General features: G+C 41.1%; 1 protein-coding gene across 1 annotated transcript in view; it reads right to left on the reverse strand.

Annotated features, from left to right (window-relative positions):
- The window catches only part of LOC132827952 (dynein axonemal heavy chain 17-like), a 443350-nt gene that overhangs the window by 311473 nt on the left and 107628 nt on the right, over nt 1-24249 (reverse strand). Inside the window, exons 19-21 of the mRNA XM_060844799.1 lie at nt 19643-19897; nt 8517-8686; nt 5537-5759 (exon numbers count right to left, since the gene is read on the reverse strand). Coding sequence (XP_060700782.1) covers nt 5537-5759; nt 8517-8686; nt 19643-19897 — 648 coding nt within the window. The remainder of the gene's footprint in view (nt 1-5536; nt 5760-8516; nt 8687-19642; nt 19898-24249) is intronic.

The following is a 24249-nucleotide window of genomic DNA, read 5'->3' on the forward strand; positions in this document are numbered from 1 at the left end:
GGCAGCTAAAAGTATGATGTCAATGGTAGAATCATTAGAGACTAGATTTGGAAGATTGTTTCGATATTGTATCTATGCATCACTCAACATACCGTCTGGTAGTGATGTTCACATTCTAACCACACTCTAGATAAATGAATGGAGTATCTGAAGACACTCAAGACAAGTCAATGTAACATAAATCAAGTAGTTGTTTACTGATCCATACAAATGTGTAAAATTTGGACTACTCCAAGGGCATTGTCCCAAGACATCTCAACACTTCAAACAAACTCTCATTTATATTATTCTCATCACATTATATCATTAATTATATGCCCTTGTTTAAATTTTCAGTTCCATATATACAATTTCAGAACCAACTCCTTTTTCTTCATCTTTCTCTAGTTGCTGGGTATTAGAGACTTTACATTTCCTTCTCCTATTGCTTCTGTCGTCATGAACAGCAAAATAATGATGTTGTTTTCCATGCAATCTTGAACTTTTAATTATGAACAAAACTATTCTCCACTCCACTACTCCTCAGATTCATCTTGGGCTCAGTTTCATCTGGCAACCCAATATCCCAATTAGTCTTTTGATTCTAATAGTTTTCTGAAAATTTAGCTGGGCTAAATGACATGTCACCACATGTATGTAGCATGTTTCCACATTAACCCTTCCAGTAAAGATGTTTATCCTAAATTCACTATTGAATGCATCTTTGGATATTTAATTGGTCTTGGTTAATGAATTCCCACAAGTGGAAAAGTATTCTATGTTCACCCTGTCAAAATTATCAAAGTTTTAAAGGCTCTTATCATGCTAACTCTCACTTTTTTTTCTATAAAGACAAGTGCTAGATTATAGTTTTCTGACAGTTGTACATTTTTTTGTTATCATTCTTATGAATATGGTCTGGCACTGTCCAGTAAACAGGTAATTATAGGCTATTTAGCCATGCATCTGTTACTGAGAAAGTGTTAGTATCCATTGTAAATGATGCAACTAGAAACGCAAGATATTATCAAGCAGAATTAGAATGGCTTCATGAAAGGAAAATTACGCCTGATAAGTTTACTAGAATTCTTTGAGGAGATAGCAAGCGGAAGAGATAAAGGCATATATGTGGGTGTAATATATTTGTATTTTCTGAAGGAGTTTGATAAGATCACACATTAGGTTACTTAATAAGATCTGAGTCCATGGTGTTGAAGGGACTTTAATAACATGGATAGTGGATTAGCTGACTAATAGAGATAAAGGGGACATTCTCAGAAGAGTGCCCTGCAGCTATTGGTGTACCTCGCAACAATTATTTACAATATAAATTAATAACTGAATCTCCTGTATTGATGGCTATGAGTGAACATATTCTAGCCATGTTTGCAGGTGACACAAATAGAAGAAAGTGATGAGGATGACAGTTTTACAGGGATATAGACAAGCTAAGTGAGTGAGCAAAATCTTGGCAGAGGAAATGTGAAGTTATGCACTTCAACAGGGAGGAGCTAAATATTAACTAGAGAAAGACCACAGAATGTTTTGGAACAAAGTCTTGGGTGTCATCACCCACGAATCACTAAACTAGCACTAAAGTTCAGCATGTATTAAGAACAACAAAGGGAACATTGGCTTTTATTTTAAAGGAAATTAACACAAAATAGGGAGATTTTGCTAAAATTATACAAGGTCCTAGTTAGACTACAACTGGCATACTGTGACCAGTTTTGAATGCCTATCTAAGAAAAGATACCTTGGCATTTGAAATAGTCCAGGAAAGTTTCATTAGGTTGATACCCTAGGGATGGAGGGACTACCTTGTAGGTGAAGTTAAAAAGATTGATGCTTAATTTGAAGATGGAAAAAAGAGAGCTGACCTTATTGAAATAGATAACCTTCTTGACAGGCTTGACAGGATAGAGGGGGAAAAGGTTGTTTCAGCTTGTAAGAGAGTCAAAGATCAGAGGCAAATCTCAGAATAAGGGGTCACGCATTTTAAGACAGATGAGGAGGAAGTTCTCTCTCACAATATAGTGAATCTGTGGAATTCTGTACCATAATGGTCTGTTGAGGTGGATTCATTAAGTATATTAAATATTGAGAAAGACATTTTTATTCAATAAGGGAATCAGATTTTGGGGAAACAGCAGGAAACTGGAGTTGAGGATTATCAGATCAGCCATGATCATAATGAATGATGAAGCAGACTCAAAATGAGCAGATGTAGGCCATTCATCCCATAATCTTATGGCTTAAGAGTAATCAATATCAGCAGTATCCTAGGCCAGTAACACCGCTGTCTGGTCAGGGCAGTTTGCATGACTTGATGATGAACTGCAACCAAAAATGTCTGGGAAGAGTGTCCTTGCAGTCAGCCTTATGGTGAAGCAATCTGGAAAGGACATCCTCACAGTTTGACAAGGTAGAAGGAGTTTAATTTAGATAAATGTGAGGTGATGCATTTTGGGAAAGCAAGTCTTAGCAGGACTTATTCACTTAATGGTAAAGGTGTTTGGGAATGTTGCTGAACAAAGAGACTTTGGAGTTGAGGTCCATAGCTCCCTGAAAGTGTCACAGATAGGATAGCGAAGAAGGCATTTGATGTGCTTTCTTTTATTGGTCAAAGTATTGAGTACAGGAGTTGGAAGGTCATGTTGCGGCTGTACAGAACATTGGTTATGCCAATTTTGGAATATTGCGTGCAATTCTGGTCTCCTTTCGATAGAAAGGATGTTGTGAAATTTGAAAGGGTTCAGAAAAGATTCACAAGGATGTTGCCAGGGTTGGAGGATTTGAGCTATGGGGAGAGGCAGAACAGGCTGGGGCTGTTTTCCATGGAGTGTTGGAGGCTGAGGGGTGACCTTTTAGAGGTTTATAAAATCATGAGGGACATGGATAGGGTCTTTTCCCTAGGGTGGAGGAGTCCAGAACGAGAAGGCATAGGTTTAGGGTGAGAGGGGATAGATATAAAGGGGATAAGGGGCAACATTTTCATGCAGAGGGTGGTGCGTGTGTGGAATGGAGTGCCAGAGGAAGTGGTGGAGGCTGGTACAATTTCAACATTTAAAAGGCATCTGGATGGTTATATGAATGGGAAGGGTTTGGAGGGATATGGGCTGAGTGCTGGCAGGTGGGACTAGATTGGGTTGGGATATCTGGTCGACATGGATGAGTTGGATCGAAGGCTCTGTTTCCATGCTGTACATCTCTATGACTCTATGACACAGTGAAGCAGTCTGCGAAGAGTGTCCTCAGAGTCAGCGTCAAGATGAAGCAATCTGGAAAGGGTGTCCAAGCAGTCCACATCACAGTGAAACACAGTCTGGGAAGAGTACCTTCACTGTTAATGGCATGGTGAAGCAGTCTGGGAACAGTCTCATTGCAGTCGGTATCATGGTGTAACAGTCTAGAAAGGGTGTCCTCACAATCAACATCATGAAGCAGCAGTCTGGAAATTATGTCCTTGCAGTCAATGTCAAGGAAAGATGCCTGGGAAAGATGTCTTCACAGTTGATGTCACTGTGAAAAACAGAATCTGGGAAATATGTTCTCGCAGTCAACATCAACATGAAGCAATCTGGGAAGGGTATCATCACAATCGGCTTCCTGGTGAAGAAGTCTGGAAAGAATGTCCTTGCAGTTGATGTCATGGTGAGGTACACTAGGAAGAGTGTCTTTGCAGTCAGAATCACAGTGAAGTAGTTTGGGAAAGGTTTCCTTGCAGTCGGTATGATCGTGAATCAGTCTTGGAAGGGTTTCCTGCTTGTTGGGGAGAAACAAAGAATGACATTGCAGGAAATGGAATGGTCTTGCCTACTGCACCAGTAGAAGTTCCAAGGGAGAGATCTGACTATTTAATAATAAGGTCAATTAAAATTTACAAGTTTATAGTTTGTGAGGTCTTTGTGGTGTATTGTTTCTAAGATCTGTATTCTGTAGTATATAAAAGTATAGGAAAGAAGGGTGCTAGAGAAATTGATACTATTTGATATTAAACATCTGGCAAAACATTGATTTTGAAAAGGTAAGTCATGGCAGGAGAGCTCAAAGTGATAATATGTTCCTCCTGTTCTATGTGGGAAGCCAGGCACATTTCGAGTCCTTAGGAACATCTGTGCAGGAAGCCCACATTTCAGAGCTGGGCAGCAGCTGGGGTCACTGTGGAGCATCTGCAAAGCTGAAATAGTCGTTCATAGCCCATATAGCAAGGTGATCACATTGTAGGCTAAGACTTCACAGGCAGAAAGGGAATGGACAAATACAAAGTAGAGTAAGAGGACTAGGCAGGCAATTAAGGAAACACTTGTGGCCATTCCCCTGAAAAAAACAAATATTACTTTGGATACTATTGAGAGGAATGGCCTCTCACAACAGCCAAATTTGTGGCACTACACTTTGCTCTGCTGTACGAGGGAAGAACAAAGTTGTAGAAATGCAATAGTCATAGGGATTCAGTTATCAGGCGACTGCATAGGCATTTCTGTAGCTGCAAACCAGACTCCAGCTTGATGCATTGTCTCCCTGTGCTAGGGTAAAGGATGTTTAGTGTTGCTACAGGACATCCTGGAGAAGGAAGGTGAGCAGCCAGTAATTGTGGTGCACAGTGGTACCATTGACAAAGGTTAAAAGGGATAGGATCCCAAAACCAGATTTAGGGAGTTAGAAAGCAAGGTGGAAAGTACAACATCAAAAGGTTGTATAACAACATCTCAGGATTACCACCAGTGCCACATGCTAGACAGACTTGAAATGACAGGTAGACCGGATGAACATGTGGCAAAAGAAATGGTGTAAGGGGGAGGGTTTTAGATTCCTGGGGTGCTGAGACCAGTTCTAGGAGAACTAAGACCAGTACAAACTGAATGAGTTACAGCTGTGCAGGATTAGGATAGATGCCTTGGGGTGGTATTTGCTGGAATGGTTAGGGAGGGTTTCAACTAAATTGGCAGGGTGATAGGAACCTTTTAGAGGAGGAGTCAGAGGAAGGGGAATCAAGTATAAAGAACAAAAAACAAAAAGGGAATAAGAGAAATGATTTGTAGAATCAAACAAGGCCACAGTAAAAAAGGAATAGGTTCTTCAAGTTGAAACTATCAAAGACTATCACAAAATATTACATTACCTACACTATAGAAACAGGCCATTTGGCCCAACAAATCCACACTGACCTTCCAAAGAGTAACCCACTCAAAGCCATTCCCCTACTCTATATTTACCCCTGACTAATGCACCAAACTCACAATTTAGCATGACCAATTCACCTGACCTGCACATCTTTGGATTGTGGGAGGAAACCTGAACACCCAAAGAAACCCATGCAGACATGGGGAGAACATGCAAACTCCACATAGATAGTTGCTTGAGGTGAGAATTGAACTTGGATCCATTGTGCTGTGAGGCAGCAGTACTAACCACAGAGCCACTGTGCTGCCCTAATTTTTATTTAACCTAAGTGGATAATTAAACTGCCATACATAGCATGGAATTCATTTTTGAAGCAATGACCAAAAGTCTACAGATATATTGATAGAATTAAGAAAAGGTTATTTCTTACATGTAATTGTGTGTGAACTTCTTCTGGCATCTCTACATCATAGGTCTTGAGTAGTTCAATGGTTTGCTTCAAAGGTTCAAACATATTGTCTGTGGTCACTTGTCGTTCTTTTACTTTTTTCAGATATCCCATTACTTGTATAAGGGCTTTCAAATCCCCTTCTTTCACTGTTTTAGATAATTCAGCATTTGTCTCCTTTATGAAAGCCTCTAAAGTACTCAGACTAAAAAAAAATAAATAGTGTTATGAAGCAGCTATCATTTATTTTAAAGTTTGAAACTTTGTACTTGTGACATATGAGTTTTGGGTGTCAGAAGTGTTTTAGCAATTAACTTATCACTAGTTATACGGACATGGTGATCTTCATTGAAGTACAATATGAAGAGGTAATTATGAGAGCTAATGAACAAACCGAGTGAAGTGTAATACATTAGGCAGTTGGATGAAGTTGCTCCTGAGAATGGAAGGAGATAGTTTAGAATTGTTAAAAATGTGCTACTTCAGTGCAAAGAGTTCCAGACCCAAAAAAAGTGTTTGTTTAAATCTCTGGAGGGCTGATTTGAAGCTAAGAAACTTTAAGCTCAGTTATATGATAAATTAAGGAAGACACCATCAGATTCCCACAAGCAGGAGGAGTTGAAGCCACAGCTAAGTCAAACCCTATGTGGGATAGAGAACAACATTCTCTCTGGTGTTTTGAGTACTATAATTGGATGCTTTTGTGTTTAATAGAATTATAATTTTACCTTGTATTTGAAATCTTTAAGCATGTTTTACGTGTAAATAGTTTGGTTTTGTCTATTTTATGTTCAGATATTCTGCACAATAAACTTGTTTTATTGTTTAAAGCAAATCTGCAATATTATGTGCTTCTGTTTTGGTGAGAGACCACCTCGCCAAAGCCAATAAACAAAATAGGATTTATCAAACTTCAGTTGAAAAGTACAGCAGGTTGGGCAGCATACAAGTGGCAGAATAATTGACATTTCAGGCATAAACTCTTCATCAGGATTGTATGGGGCGAAATGAGGGCTGAGAGATAAATAGGAGGATGGCGGTGGGACTTCGGAGAAGGTAACTGGGAAAGCAATTGTTTGTCACCTGGTCTGACCTACATGTGATTCCAGATGCACAGCAGTATAGTTAACCCTTAATTGTCCTCTGGCAATAAAGCATCCAAGGAACAGGAAATTCGACGTTTCGGGCCAGAGCCCTTCATCAGGAATTCCTGATGAAAGGCTCTGGCCCGAAACGTCGAATTTCCTGTTCCTTGGATGCTGCCTAACCTGCTGTGCTTTAAACAGCAACACATTTTCAGCTCTGATCTCCAGCATCTGCAGACCTCACTTTTTACTCTGGCAATAAATGCTGATCTAGCAAAATTAATTATGTTTTGAAGTTAATTGCTGGAGCTTGAAACCATGAGTGAACGTGGAACTTGCTGAAAGTTTTAATAAGCTATAAAGTGGTTCTTTAACTGACCATGCATATTAACATCTCACATCAGAGTGTACATGGAAATGACATACTGAACCTGCCAACAGGAGTATTTCTAATGAAAGGGCAGAGTTAAGAAAAATCAATACCAGAGGAATAGAAAAAAGACTGACAAAAAATCTTTTAAAAAACCAAGAAATGTTGTCCATACTGACCCATAATATGACTCTGCCATTAAAGACAAGATTATGGCTGATCAAATCTTGGCTTCAGTTCCACATTGAGAGTTCCCTATTCACCTTGATGCTACTATTGTTCAAGAATCTACCTATCTCAACCTTGAATATAGTTAAATGAGCAGCCTCCACAACTCTGTTGGTTAAAGAATTTCAAAGTTTCCATAAGAAATTCCTCTTCATCTCTATCCAAAATTGATGTTCCTTATTTTGAAATTATGTCTTAGAGTTCTAGATATCCTCCATAAAAGGGAAAAACCTTCAACGTTTACTGTCAAAGCCAATTAACATCTTTTCTAATCTAATGAGCTTGACCATGAACTGCGCAACCATATCATTGCATCAAATGTCATGGACCTTGTTTGATGAGGCTACCAAGGAATGTGACGTAAGAACAATGTTTAGTAAAAAAATGAAGAAACATGCCTGGGTTATGAATGTAAACTGCACAATCAAATGCATACATTTTTGGACTTATTAGTGTGACTGCAGTATTTCAGCAATTAGATATCATGGATATCAATGTAATCTGTTGTTAGTATTCTATTGCAAATGACGAATTTGAGAACTTAATATTGGAAGGGTAATTAAATTACAAACAATGAACTGCAGATGCTGGAAATCTGAAACAAAAACAGAAAGTGCTGGAGAAACTCAGCAGGTCTGGCAGCATCTGCAGCAAGAGAAACAGAGTGAATGTTTTGAGTCCAGACCTTATGTTCAAACTGAAAGTAGCTGGAAAAGGGTAGTATATATGCTGATGATGTTTTCTAAAGGTATAACAGAAAAAAAAGATATCTATAGAAAAATTAGAAATTTTCCTGTATGTAGTAAGAGAGAACTATTCATCACGCAAATTTAATTTGACATGTGACTACATAATCAAAATGTACTTTTCTTTTTCCATTGGTTTTATAAAATTGTAACAATCAGTGATACAGAATTGAAGAGCAAGAGAATATCCTCCACACAATTTATATGGAAACATTGAGATTTTCAGATTTTTTTTTCCCCAAACATGAAACTGAGATGGCCTGAGACATAAAGTCAACCTAAGTCAGTGGAATTCATGGTTGTAATCAATCAGTATTATTGTGATAAGACAGGTCAAAAGTTATTAAATCAGTGTTACAACATCTTCTTCCTTTTACAGAATCATGATAAATTCAAAATCCACATTTCTTCTTTAAATGGAGGCATTCTACATGAAGCATAGAAATGAAACAGTCACTAGTGAATGTGCCACAAAAATTATACATTTCTCAGATTACACCCTATTATATTACAACTATGGTATTTGGTATTACCTGTCAGTTACATGGTTAATAAGATATTGCTTGAATAAAAGGCTCCAGCGTTTGATCAGGTTCAGAAGTGCCTGCCTGAAAGGCCTGCAATCAATTTTAAACCAAGAATCTAGTATCTTTACAGTCTCAAATTTTAATACCTCTTCATATAATTGCTCGTAGCTGTCAATCTAAAGAAAACATAGTGAATACATCTACTCAAACACTTTTCATCAAACACACATGCTAAAAAGTTACAAGTCCATTAATTAACAGAAAATTATACATTTAAAAGTATAACAAAGAGAAATTTGTGTAATACTGTATCTGACAGTTCTATGCTGACATTATCAATTTGTCAGCAATTGGCTACACAAAACTAGCTACCCACGTAGATTATAGATACCTTAATTAGGTAAATCACTAGAAGTGGTGATGTGCAAACAGAATTCTCTATTATAATTTGGGATTAAAAACTGATGCCAGGAAATTACAACTGTTCCTGATCCAGTTTTGAGAAGAAAGTGGAAGTAGAAGTAGAGTAGAGTAGAAATAGAAGGAAGTAGAGTGGAGACTCTTCTACACTTGTGATTTCTGTCAGAAATATAGCAGTTTAACAAAAGCAGAGGATGGGCAATTTGGAGTTTCCCAACCTTTAGAGCAATGGAATTGAGTAGTACACTTTGTTAATTCACTTTTGATATTTTTCTCCAAATCCAAGTAATGTGTAAAATTATACACAACATTCAGTAACATTCATGAGTCCATGCCCAAATGCAGCAAGCCCAGCACAATATCTAGTTTAGGCTGAATAGTGGCATGTTACATTCACTCCATGCAAATGTCAGGCAACAAACATTAAGGAGAAGCTAACTGTCTTTCCTTGACATTTAATGGGTATTACCATCACCGAATCCTTCATGATCAATGTACTGTGAGTTACTATTGACAAGAAACTGAATTGGACTAGCCAGATACATGCAGTGGCTACAAGAGTCAGAGGCTGGGAATCCTGCAGCAAATAACTAACTTCCTGACTCCCTAAAGAGAATCCAAATCAACAAGGCACAACATAGGAGTTAATGAAATGCTGCCCACTTGCCTGGATAAGTTCAATTTCAACAACACTCAAGAAACTTGACACCATCCAGGAATAAGCAGACTCCCTCCCTGCTTGACACTACATCCAGAAATATCCACTCAGTCTATTACAGCTGCTCAGTAGCAACAGTGTGTACCATCTCAAAAAATGTACTGTCAAAATTCACTAAAGATCCTTAAACAACAGTTTCCAAATCCACAACTATCGAGGACAAGGGTAAGAGATACCACCACCTGCAAGTTCTCCTCCAAGCCATTCAGCAAGCTGACATGGAAAAGTATCCCTTTTTCTTCATTGTTGTTGGGACAGAATCTTGGAATTCCTTCCTTGATGTATGTGAGCCTAATTATAGGTGGAGGCAAATAGAGATGAATCATTGACCATCAAGTACATGTCACCAGGAATGATGGTGGATGCGTTTCATATAGCACAAGACAGGCAGTTGCCCAAGATAGATATTTCTAAATGAACTGTTCAGAAATGTTATGACACACATCTGGAGCAGGTGGGACATGAACCCAAGTCTCCTAACCCAGATGTGAGACAGTACAAGACTCCTAAAGCCACATTATTCCGACATTTTTTCACTGACTACTGAACCCAGGGCCTTCAGATTATGAGACTGATTTGCCCAAGATAAGCTTGGAATCCTACAGATGTCGAACAGGCCAAACAAATGGAACCCCTGATAATTAACAATTGAACTATGTACAAATGGAGGGCTTGATTGGATTCTTACTTGAGCACATATAAAGAGACGTCATTGACAAGCCCACGTTGTATGCTATGAAAGGATTGCTTTACTGCCCATCTTCTGTGATAATGATTTGATGATTTATTGGTTTAGGTTGTTTTATTTGTAAAAGGGAGTCAAGAGACACTTACTGACAAGATGAATAGAGTCATAATTATATATTTCTATTGTTTCGTTCTGTAAATGAACTCCAAGTCATGACTAGATTTATTTTATTCCTTCACTAAATGGAGATCAGAACATACTATTCTCAAAGACTTTATAAGGTTTGGTAAGGTCTGTACTGGAGGGCAGTTACTGGTACAATCTCCAATAAATGGCTCAGTCCACACAGTTATGGGCCTAGGCTTACATATGACATTATTATATCGCAGAAAACTTCCTTCAGGTAAATAATTCTTAATTTCAAAGATGCATTTTGGTACATTTATCACAGATAATTGGTAATTAGAATTTTGATATTTTGAGTTACATATTGGGTGGCATCTTATAGTGGTCTGAACAAAATGGCTATTGTGAGGCATGTTGTAGAATTGACAGAGATCTCTAATAGGACTCATTCTCAATGTGGGAGTAACTCATTTCATCTTCTATGCATTTGCCAATTGATGAGGCGGGTTTTCTCTAGGCAGTGGCAGATTAACAATTAAGTGGGGATTATTGCTTTTTGAATGCTTTATTAACATCACAACCTGCTTTGTTAATATTCAGCTCCCTATCTTGCCAAGTATGCTGAACAAGATAAATATCAAGAATTCTCAATATGGAAGTCAGAGCAGGTAATGTGGTGAGCAACTGGTTGCTGGCTGCGACCAGCCTCCATAGTGCACAGTTCCAAACTGAGTTCCAATGTGTAATTCATGATAATCAGCCACATGCATCTTTCATACATGGACATGGCCAACTCCTCGCAACCATTATGGTACCTGTGCCATACACTTTGAAAGTTTCTTCAGAAACACAGGCTTGCATTGCAATGCGAATCAGAACTAGCATCGGTAGGATACTATAGGGAAACTTTGCATGCAGGGCATGAAACCCAGTTTATGATTGAACAAAAATGCATATCTCAGGTCTACTTCTTTGCTTAAAGTAAAAAGTGAGGTCTGCAGATGCTGGAGATCAGAGCTGAAAATGTGTTGCTGGTTAAAGCACAGCAGGTTAGGCAGTATCCAAGGAACAGGAAATTCAACGTTTTGGGCCATCAGGAATGAGGAGAGGGTGCCAGACAGGCTAAGATAAAAGGTAGGGAGGAGGGACTTGGGGGAGGGGCAATGGAGATGTGATAGGTGGAAGGAGGTCAAGGTGAGGGTGATAGGCCGGAGTGGGGTGGGGGCGGAGAGGTCAGGAAGAGGATTGCAGGTTAGGAGGGCGGTGCTGAGTTCAAGGGAATCGACTGAGACAAGATGGGGGGAGGGGAAATGAGGAAACTGGAGAAATCTGAGTTCATCCCTTGTGGCTGGAGGGTTCCCAGGCGGAAGATGAGGCGCTCTTCCTCCAACCGTCGTGTTGTTATGTTCTGGCGATGGAGGAGTCCAAGGACCTGCATGTCTTCGGTGGAGTGGGAGGGAGAGTTAAAGTGTTGAGCCACGGGGTGGTTGGGTTGGTTGGTTCGGGCGTCCCAGAGGTGTTCCCTGAAGCGTTCTGCAAGTAGGCGGCCTGTCTCCCCAATATAGAGGAGGCCACATCGGGTGCAGCGGATGCAATAGATGATGTGTGTGGAGGTGCAGGTGAATTTGTGGCGAATATGGAAGGATCCCTTGGGGCCTTGGAGAGAAGTAGGGGAGGAGGTGTGGGTGCAAGCTTTGCATTTCCTGCGGTTGCAGGGGAAGGTGCAGGGGGTGGAGGTTGGGTTGGTGGGGGGTGTGGACCTGACGAGGGAGTCACGAAGGGAGTGGTCTTTGCGGAACGCTGATAGGGGAGGGGAGGGAAATATATCCCTGGTGGTGGGGTCCGTTTGGAGTTGGCAGAAATGACGGCGGATGATACGCTGTATACGGAGGTTGGTGGGGTGGTAGGTGAGAACCAGTGGGGTTCTGTCTTGGTGGCAGTTGGAGGAGCGGGGCTCAAGGGCGGAGGAGCGGGAAGAGGAGGAGATGCGGTGGAGGGCATCGTCGATCATGTTTGGGGGGATTCTGCGGTCCTTGAAGAAGGAGGCCATCTGGGCTGTACGGTATTGGAACTGGTCCTCCTGGGAGCAGATGCGGCGGAGACGAAGGAATTGGGAATATGGGATGGAGTTTTTACAGTGGGCAGGGTGGGAGGAGGTGTAGTCCAGGTAGCTGTGGGAGTCAGTTGGTTTGTTTATGATCTCGGAAGCTAAGCAGACTCAGGCCTGATGAAGGGCTCTGCCCCGAAACGTCGAATTTCCTGTTCCTTGGATGCTGCCTAACCTGCTGTGCTTTAACCAGCAACACATTTTCAACTGTGATCTGCAGACCTCACTTTTTACTCAGGCCTGGTTAGTACTTGGATGGGAGACCGCCTGGGAATACCAGGTGCAGTAGGAAACATCTACTATAAACCGACTGACTCCCACATCTACCTGGACTACACCTCCTCCCACCCTGTCCCCTGTAAAAGCTCCATCCCATATTCCCAATTCCTTCGTCTCCACCGCATCTGCTCCCAGGAGGACCAGTTCCAATACCGTACAGCCCAGATGGCCTCCTTCTTCAAGGACTGCAAATACCCCCCAGACGTGATCGACGATGCCCTCCACCGCATCTCCTCCACTTCCCGCTCCTCCGCCCTTGAGCCCCGCCCCTCCAACCGCCACCAAGACAGAACCCCACTGGTTCTCACCTACCACCCCACCAACCTCCGTATACAGCGTATCATCCGCCGTCATTTTCGCCAACTCCAAACGGACCCCACCACCAGGGATATATTTCCCTCCCCTCCCCTATCAGAGTTCCGCAAAGACCACTCCCTTCGTGACTCCCTCGTCAGGTCCACACCCCCCACCAACCCAACCTCCACTCCCGGCACCTTCCCCTGCAACCGCAGGAAATGCAAAACTTGCGCCCACACCTCCTCCCCTACTTCTCTCCAAGGCCCCAAGGGATCCTTCCATATCCGCCACAAATTCACCTGCACCTCCACACACATCATCTATTGCATCCGTTGCACCCGATGTGGCCTCCTCTATATTGGGGAGACAGGCCGCCTACTTGCAGAACGCTTCAGGGAACACCTCTGGGACGCCCGAACCAACCAACCCAACCACCCCGTGGCTCAACACTTTAAATCTCCCTCCCACTCCACCGAAGACATGTAGGTCCTTGGACTCCTCCATCGCCAGAACATAACAACACGACGGTTGGAGGAAGAGCGCCTCATCTTCCGCCTGGGAACCCTCCAGCCACAAGGGATGAACTCAGATTTCTCCAGTTTCCTCATTTCCCCTCCCCCCACCTTGTCTCAGTCGATTCCCTTGAACTCAGCACCGCCCTCCTAACCTGCAATCCTCTTCCTGACCTCTCCGCCCCCACCCCACTCCGGCCTATCACCCTCACCTTGACCTCCTTCCACCTATCACATCTCCATTGCCCCTCCCCCAAGTCCCTCCTCCCTACCTTTTATCTTAGCCTGCCTGGCACACTCTCCTCATTCCTGATGAAGGGCTCTGGCCCGAAACGTCGAATTTCCTGTTCCTTGGATGCTGCCTAACCGGCTGTGCTTTAACAGCAACACATTTTCAGCTACTTCTTTGCTTTCCTAATGCTTTCTCATCTAGCAACCATTTGAATGCTTACAGCATTGTGGTTTTGCCTTGCCATTCCACATACTGCAGTCACACAACTTGCAGACCTCAATCAAGAGACGTACACCTTGCTGTACAGCAGGGTGCCAAATCAATCTCACACCAGTAACATGAACCAGCAGCTAACAGAAATACACTACTTGTGCAGCATGCAAGCAGCCATGTCTCAAAGTCCACAGAGGTATCTGTGGGTGTTTGGGATGTGCTTCCAGATAGACTGGTCAACAATAACCATTGCTGACTACGCATTCTCATCAGCACTTTTGGATAAAAAGAACAGACATGTTTTACCATAAAGAACAATAATGTCAGTAGAAGTCATGGCCCTATAAACCCAATTTATTCTTACACCCACTGGCAAAAGCAAGCTCTCATCACAGACAGAGCCGGTCTGTCTATGTGGGCATGAAGTTAGGCATCGTGTTGGCAGTTACATTCTGGGCTGAATTGAGACTCACACAGATACACTGCAGACACAATCAATTTCACACCAATGTCACCTGTGCCACCAAAGGTGCCTTCCATATGTTTTAATCTTTCATTCCCTTCCATTATGTCTTAGTTTATTTAAGCTTGGGTAAGCCTGCTCAGAAATAAAGCCTGTTGAACCTAAAGGTTTGGTCAGACAACCTGGCTATGTTTGTGTATGGCTGGGCCAGACAGGCTGATGGTCTTCTTGCCAGAGGTAAATGGAGACTCCTTGATGGAGATTAAGGATTAAGTCAGAGCCAACAAAGTAAAAGTGGAGAGTCATTCACCTGGAGTGTCCCAACAGAAAACATCTGAGGGTTCTGCAAGTGCTTCTTCCTTCTGCTGATTGCCTGTTTTTGTGTAAGGAAGTGGCACCTGGAGTGTGCATGAGGTTCCCTGCTCCCTTATTTTCATGCCATTGGTGGCTGAGGTGATAAGAGTGCTGCTGTGTGTATGCTTCCACATATCTGACTGGCACTTCTGTTCCTCACTGTATATGTTTTTGATTTTGTTTTAGACCACTAGATTATCTCCTGCCTCGGGCTCAGCAGGTGCCTAGGGTCTGACACTCCTTTGTCCCAGCAGCTTGGCACATTTCTTGCTCGACCAAGTGCACAGCTGTTGCAGTGAGATGTTCACTGACAAGTTCTCCAAATTCCCTAAGCCTAAATTTCTGACTGAGGTGTCAGTATCTGAGTTGATGGGAGTGTGCAGGAAACAAACCTGTTGCTGCTTTTTACAAGGCCTTGGTACTCTCAATCTCAGACATCAAGGTGGCATTAGGCACTGCAGCCATTTCTTCTGAGCTCTTGGCCATTTCACTAGTATCTACAAGTCAAAAGGTAAGGAAAATGTTGTGACCAGTGGTTCAAGTTGGTTACTGGAGAGTTGTAGTGGAATGAGGAGTGCTAGTCACACAGTTGGTGGAATATAGATGTCAAGGCATATCCAATGGTATGGTACAATCCTTCTTTCGAAGGCTAGGATTCTCTCCTCACTGTGGTTGAGGAGACTAATGTCAGTACCCCTCCACATGCCCAGATCCTTTTATGGGAATGGGAATGATTGTGTATGCTGAAAGTAGACAGCACAGTTGTTAGTGCTGATGTACATAGGGAAAAGGTAGTGAGGTTTCAGATGTCGTGAGGAGAAGTTTGGGCAGATTTGGGTGAACTGACAGTGAGTGTGGAAGGATGCTGCAAACAAAGAGTGGCAGATCATGAGCCTTATTGGAGGTGGATAGAGTATGAGATAGCAGAGAGAAGAGAGGAGAAGGTTATTGACCTTCTTTAGTACTGCTGCCTGTTCCTGCACATGACTGAGACTGCACTGACACAGGGTGTCAAACTCAGACCAGGGTCTAGTAACATGGTCTCTTCTGTCAGTCCTCCATGAAAACAATGCCTTGCATTTGCACCATTCTGTCCACAAGAATCACGAAAACTTCAGAGAATCATAGTGTCATTTTCAATGTACCTATTACCTATTGTACCTATTCAGAATGCCAGCAGCCTTTTATATGTGCCACAGGCTGGTCTTTTGGCAGATATCCGCTTGGTGGTGAGCTGTTCTGAGAATGGCATGTGATAAAATCGGACTAGAACTTGATGAAAGGAATGTTATAGTGGCAGGGGAAGGTTGTTAATGGAGTGAGTTTCCTAGGATACAGTGAAAAAAAAACTTACTAGAGCAGTAGCGTGAAACCCTCCAAAACAACCAGTCACAACTCATACTTAGTCAAAGGAAATGTAAGATTCAGCCGACAGTATGTCACAGGAGTTGTTTGGGTCTGTGTGATTGGTCATGGAGATTGTACGCAGTTGGTAGGTATAGCAGGAGAACTGGCTCAAAAATGGATAAAGAGTGTATCAAGCCATTTTCTATTTTTTTCTATATTTATCTGATGGCAACAAACCTAAAGAGAGAACCTCACATGAGTGCAACAGCAAGGTAGTCAAAGCAATTCATTAACAAATTGATAGTAATTTAATGGAGAGTTTTGAAAATTACTCATAGTACGCTGGAACCATGAACTTTCATACAATTGACCTGTAAGTCAAGGTGACAAGCAAGCATGAGTTCCGTGCTGAATCTCTCCAGTGGCTATCAAGCACATAGGGTGTGATGCAAGGGAAGAAGAAGTAGTGCAGACAACAGCAAATCAAGCCAGAAATATGGGGGAAAGGAGATAAAGTGGCCTTACAGCAGAGGGAAGGTGTCAGAGTGCCTCTAGGGTAGAAACATATGAGTAAAACAAACAAGTGGGAAAATGGGGGTAAAAATGCTTGTTTCATAAAATGCATTTAACAGTGAGAGGCCACTTGCCATTTGAGAAGCAAGAAAGCTTAGGGCCAAGTAGTGGGAGATCAGAAACATCACACAGGAGTGCTTTCCTCATGCTGGGAATTGAGAGGAGACAACCAATCTATATTGAAATTGCATTTTCTTGAAGGGAGTTCACATTACAGAACAGGTTGTGCTGGAAATCTTAATGTGTTAGATAAATCCCTGGGACTTAGTGAAGTATATCCCAGAGAGGAAATTGCAGGACTCCTACTGAAGACATTTGAATCATTGACAGCCAAGGGTGAAGTTCCCGAAGATTGGAGGTGACTAATATGGTATCAGTATTTCAGAAGAGCTACACAAATGTCTGGGAACTACAGAGCAGTGATCTTCATGTCTGGAATAGATAAGTTGTTAAAGGGGATTCTGAGAGACAGGATCTGCAGGCATATGGAGAGGCAAGGACTCATTCAGGATAGTCAGCATGATTTTATGCATGGGAAATTATGTTTCATGAATTTGACTGAGTCTTCAGAAGGAGTCACCAAAAAAGTAGATGAGGACAGTTGGGTCGACATTGTCCACATGAACTTTAACAATGCCTTTCACAAGTATGCATAGTAAGTTGTTGAGTTACATTAAATCTCATGGGATCCAGGGACAGCCAGCCAACTGGAGACAAAATTGGCTTGATGGTAGAAGATACAGGGTGATGGTAGATGGTTCTTTCACCCCAAACTGGAGGTCTGTGACTAGCAGTATGCCACGGGGATTAGTGCTGGGTTCACTGTTATTCATCATTGATATAAATGATTTGGATGAGAATTTAGGAAATATGGTGACACCAAGACTGGTGGTTTAGTGGACAGGGAATAAGGTTATCTGGGAACACAGTAATATCTTGATCAACTGTTCCAGTGGGCTAAGGAATGGCAGATAGAGTTGAATATAAATAATTGCAAAGTGTTGCATTTTGGTGGGTCAATCCAGGGCAGAACTTACATAGTCAATGGTAGGGCTCTGGCAGTGTTATAGAACAAACAGATCTAGGGGTTCATAGCGCTTTGAAGTGGAGTCACAAGTAGATAGGATGGTTCAGAAGGCTCTCAGCATTCTTGCTTTCACTAGTCAGAGCATTGAATATAGGAGGTGGGATGTCTTGCTGCAGCTGTACAAGATTTGGTGAGGCCACACTTAGTACTGTGTGCAGTTCTGGATACCCCACTATGGAAAGGATATTATTAAACTGAAAAGTGTACAGAAAATATTTACCAGGATGTTACTTGGACTGGAAAGTTTGAATTACAAGGAGAGGTTGGATAGGTAGGGATTTATTCTCTGGAGCATAGGAGACTGAGGAGTGATCTTTATAAGTCTATAAAATCATGAAAGGCATAGATAAGGTAGATAGCCAACTGCTTTTCCCCATGGCAGGGGAGTCTAGAACTAGAGAGCACAGGTTTAAGGGGAGAGGGGAAAAATACAAGAGTCCAGAAAGGCAATTCTTTCAGCATGGCAAGTGTCTGAACAACCTGCCAGAGGTAGTGGTGGATACGAGAACAACTGTCATTTAATATGTTGATGGGATAGGTATAGAGGGATATGGCAAATGAGACTACTTTAATTGAAAACGGGGCAGCTGAGGCAAATTGGGTGAAAAGGCTTGTCAGATGTGGCATTGCAGGGTCACTTTCTGTTTGAAACCACTGAATTAAGGCTAGATGTCCTTTTTAAAAAAAAATGTACATGTTATAATTCAAGTTCAATATGCATATAGGTGATCTAGAGTTATGATCCATGGTCACAATACTTATCCAATACAACAAATGAAATGAAATTCATTCATTTTGTTGCAGAAGGGAGGGTGTAAAGGAAAAAAAAACATTAAAACACATGCAATCATCTAGCCTTGGTTAATTATATCCCTTCATTCCTAGCTGGGTCTCTCCAGATTCAGGTCAAGTCCCTGTGCAATCACATTTAATTTTCCAGCGATCTGGGTGCTTTTTTTTAGTGTTACTATTGAAGGAATCATAAACCAGCCACCGAACTAATCGATCTAGTGGGATGAGGTGTGGTGGTTAAGGTTGGTTCAGCTCAGTTGGCTAGATGATTGGTTTACAACACGGAATGATGCCAACTACATGAGTTCAATCCACACTAGTTGAAGTCACCATGAAGGATTCTCTTTCTCGACCTCTCACCTCATCAGAGGCACGCTGACTCTCTGGTTAAACTACTACCAGTCATCTCTCTCTAAATGAGACAAAAACCTCATGGTCAGAAAAGAACTCTTTAGGTTTACTAATCACCAAGTTATGAAGTATTGGAAATTTCTCAATTTACTTTCTCAGAACCTCAATTGTGAACACTTTGATCTTGTGTTGATTAAGAATTCTATTTTCTCAACATCTTTTAACTGAAGTTCTCATCCCAGTATCACCTGTTTTGAGATGTCTCAATCGTCTAAAATTCTATGAATATATTTTCTATAACTTGGAATTCAATGTGTTTTAAGCACTGACTTACTGAAAATGTTGCAGCATACCCCCAGACTGAGTATTCTCCATAGCAAGTAATTAAAATCTCATTATCCAAGCACGTAACGTATTATGCGTGTTTCTGCTGTATAAAACCATAGTAACACACTTAAAGTTTAAAGTGAGTATAATAGGTGGAACTTTAAAATTCATGTTGGTACAACTCAGTCATTTTCAGGCTTTTCTAAGTTTATTTTTAAAGATGGTATATCATAGAACATTAATTACCTGATTTTTAAACTGTTCAAGAGTGGGTGGAGTTGGAGGGACACCTCCTTCACCATAAGATTCTATTTCTTCCTGGGTGAGCACACGCCCATATATTAGAAATTCTTCCAGAAATTCATTGCGATCATCCACCCACAAATAAGAATAATTATCAAATGATTCTTCATATTTCTCTGCTTGTCTCATAGTGGTTATCACCAGAGTCATTATTTCTTCTCGCATCTCAGTCAAATCTGTCATTTCTTCAAGATCTATCTGCAGTCAAAGAAAGGTGATTATAAATTAGATATATTTTGTTTTCATAGATGGTTTGATAGCCTTTATACCATATAAAATAAACTTGAATTAAAATTATGCATGTCACTTCATTTAAGAACAATTCATTAGTTTTAAAAGGAAACTGAGCAAAGTAAACTCACTTGCATTAATGCTGTTTTCCCAAAAACATATGAAGCAAGAGGTCGATTTTTCATGTGAAAGATGAAAGAAAATGAGTGTCAAAAAAACAGGGAGATGGCAATTCTGGATCTGGTATTGTGCAACGAACCAGAATTGATCAGGGACCTCGAAGTGAAGGAGCCATTAGGAGGTAGTGACCATAATACAATAAGCTTCAATCTGCAATTTGAAAAGTAGAGGGTACCATCGGTAGTGACAATATTTCAGTTGAATAAAGGGAACTATGGAGCTATGAGGGAGGAGTTGGCTAAAGTTCAATGGTGCAATACCTTAGCAGGGATGACAGTGGAGGAACAATGGCAGATATTTCTGGGTATAATGCAGAAGATGGAGGATCGGTTCATTCCAAAAAGGAAGAAAGATCCTATGAGGAGGCAGGGGTGGCCGTGGCTGATGAGGGAAGTTAAGAAACATACAAAGTCAAAAGACAAAAAGTATAACATAGCAAAGATGAGTGGGAAAACGGAGGACTGGGAAGATTTTAAAGAACTAAGAAGGAAGTACGCAGAAAAAAAATGAGGTACGAAGGTAAACTGGCCAAAAATACAAAGGACGATAGTAAAAGCTTTTTTAGGTACGTGAAAGAGGTTCTTCTGCAGCTGTACAGTGCCCTGGTGAGACAACACCTGGAATATCGTGTGCAGTTTTGGCCTCCAAATTTGAGGAAAGGCATTCTGGCTATTAAGGGAGTGCAGCGTAGTTCACGAAGTCAATTCACGGAATGGCGGGAATATCTTACATTGAAAGATTGGAGCGACTGGGCTTGTATACCCTTGCGTTTAGAAGGCTGAGAGGGGATCTGATTGAGACGTATAAGATTATTAAAGGATTGAACACTCTGGAGGCAGGAAGCATGTTTCCGCTGATGGGTGAGTCCCGAACCAGAGGACACAGCTTAAAAATAAGGGGTAGGCCATTTAGGACAGAGATGAGGAGAAACTTCTTCACCCAGAGAGTAGTGGGTGAGTAGAATGCTCTGCTCCAGAAGGCAGTGGAGGCCCAATCTCTGGATTCATTTAAGAAAGAGTTGGATAGAGCTCTCAAGGATAGTAGGAATCAAGGGTTATGGAGATAAGGCAGGAAGAGGATACTGATTGAGGATGATCAGCCATGATCATAATGAATGGTGGTGCAGGCTCGAAGGGCAGAATGGCCTACTCCTGCACCTATTGTCTATCGTCTATTGTCCTCTGAAAACCTTAGCATAAAGTTCAGGCAATTTTAATAGATTGGACCTCATTTTAACCACATTACTCATTGGGCACCACAATTTCCAGTGGTCTATCTGAGGACATTTTGGGAACAGGAACATGTATGATAAAGCAAGGACGTAATCAACTTTCCTAAATTTTAAATGGAGCAATGTAAAGAGGCTGAAGTGGCAGGAGGCCAAAGCGGGGATGAAATGCTACTGTCAGCAGAGCAGGAGATTAAGATGCATGTCCAGAAAGCCTGAAGAAGGAAAGCTGAGAGGATCAGGGCTGACATCATTTCTAGGTACTGGGTCGATGTAGAAAATGAAACCAAATGTCATCGTAAGAGCAAAAGGTGAGAATCACTCCATTTCTTCCAGCAATGCCTGAAGCATTCCTTTCATTTGCACAATCCTCAAAATTCCCCTCATTTACACTCTTCAACAAATGATGCACCCGCACCCGTTGACATTTCACACACACGTTCACACATACCCACTGCAGTCTATATTCCTTACGTCAGTCAGGAACAGCATACTTTCATATTTTTGCACTTAAAAGGACAAGTTATGCTTTCTATATCTTCCTCATTTTACATTCCACACACCATTCATTCCCCAATCCAATTATACTCAATAACACAATATAAATGAACCCTACGCATCCACTTTCCATTTCAAAAGTCATTAGTTAACTCTTCATTTTTCTGAAGAACAAAGCAGAGCAGAATATCAGCGAGAAGCCAGACCAAGCAAGTTCAATGTAACATAAGACCTTAAGAAATACGAAGAAGAGTAGGCCATTTGGCTCTTCAAGCCCACTCTGCTAAACAATAGAGTCGGGACCGATCCATTATTCCTCTTATCCACTTTCCTGCCCTTTCCCGTAATCAGTGATTCCCCTACTGAAAGAATCTATCTTTCACAGCCTTAGAAAAAGATTTTATTGTCACATGTACTCAAGTACATAAATCAATGAAAAGTTTACAATGTCACTTCTTGTGGTGCCATTTTAGGTACAAAGTACCTAGGTACAAATCTTACATATGAAAAGAGGAATAAAGGAAAGAAGTTGCAGTGATTTATAGTACAAGCTGGAAACAAAATATACTTAAAAAGGATAACATTGCAGTTTTCCCCCACAACTCTCTGTTGCAAGGAGTTCCAAGGACTCAACCATCAGAAGAAATTCCTCCTCAATTCAGTCTTAAATTGGCATCCCCTTTATACTGAGATAATTCCCCCTGGTCCTAGCCTCTCCTGTGAGGGAAACATACTCTCAGCATTTACTGTGTCAAGCCACTTAAGAATTCTATATATTCAAATGAGACCACCATTCTTCTAAATTCCAGTGAGTAGAGTCACAGCCTGTTTAATCATTGCTCATTATACAATCCCTCCATAGCAGGGATCATCCAGTGAAACTTCTGAACTGCCCCAAATAAAATAATTTTTCTTAAAACAAGGAGACAAAAATTACTCACTACTCTAGATGTGATCTCAGCAGCACCTTGTATAATTGCAGTAAGATTTTCCAACCCTTACACTCTTGAAACAAGGGCCAATATTCCATTAGCTTTCTGAATTACCTATTGCACCTGTGTGCTAGCTTTCAGTGTTTCAGGCACAAGCATCCCCAATTCCATTTGTGTTATAGATTACTTCAGTTTTCTTCATTTAAATATTCTTTTTCATTGTTCTTCCTTCTAACACGAATAACATTGCATTTTCCCATGGTATATTCCATGTACCAATGTTTTCCCTCTAACATAACCTAACAATATTTTTCTGTTTATATCCCGCTAACAGACTGTCTTTCCAACTATTTTAGTGTGGTTGGAAATTTGGTGACAGTACATTCTCTTCCTTCCTCTAAATCATATGTATTGTAAATAGTTTCAGTCCCACAAGCTATCTCCATGGAACCTCACTGATTGTGAGTTGCCAACCCTAAAAATAACTATTTATTCCTGAAATAACTCCACAGAGGCTGGTAACCCTTCACCAAGTCACTTTATTTTCACACGTAAAGTCCTTAACAGATACAGCTTTCTCGCAGTCAACATCAGAGTGAACAGAACTTCCGACACTCCTGTTTTTATCTCTCAACCAGGGTTCCCTGATTAGACCAGATTAGCAGCCCCAATCAGGGAACTCATATTCAATTAGGTCCATCTAGCTGACCTTGTAGTGATCACAACTCCCACACACTGTTTCCTGTTCATGAGCAAATTCTCTATCCGTGTCAAATACCACCTTCAACTCCATGTTCTCTAATCTTATAATTTAACCTTGCGTGAATTCTCTTCTTTGAAAACCTTCTGTAAGTCCAAATATAACCCACACTGATTCCCCTCTATACACTGTTGAGATTTCCTTGAAAAACATGAATTAGTCAGATAGAATTTACCTTTTAATGATCTCTGATCAAATTACAATTTTCTAAATTATCTGCTTTTACTTCCAATTGATTCTGATACTTCTCCAATAAAAAGGTGTTAGGTTAATTGGCTTATAGTTACCTGTTTTTTTCCTCCTTTTCTTACTGAATAGGGTATCACATGAGCAGCTTTCCAATTCTCTTTTACTTCTCCAGAATCCAAGGATTTCTGGAAAATTACAATACATTCCCTTTCTCTGTTGTTTTTACCTTTTGGAATCTTAGGATACAAGTCATCAGGGCCAGGGGACTTATCTGCATTTAGCCCCATTAGTTTGCCTAATACTACTTCTATGGTGATGGTGATGGAACTTAATTCTTGCTCCATGTCGTTTAATTTTAATTAAATGTTCAAAGTATCTTGCACCTGAAAGACTGATGCAAAATATCTGTTCAACTCCTCTGCTGCTTGCTTGTTCCTCAAACCCAAGTCTCCAGGTTAAATTTCTGAGTAGCTAAAATGTATTTTAGCCCCTTTATTCGTATTGATATTTAAAGATCTTATTGTCAGTTTTA

The sequence above is a fragment of the Hemiscyllium ocellatum genome, chromosome 25, assembly GCF_020745735.1.
Source record: "Hemiscyllium ocellatum isolate sHemOce1 chromosome 25, sHemOce1.pat.X.cur, whole genome shotgun sequence".
NCBI classification, from domain to species: domain Eukaryota; kingdom Metazoa; phylum Chordata; class Chondrichthyes; order Orectolobiformes; family Hemiscylliidae; genus Hemiscyllium; species Hemiscyllium ocellatum.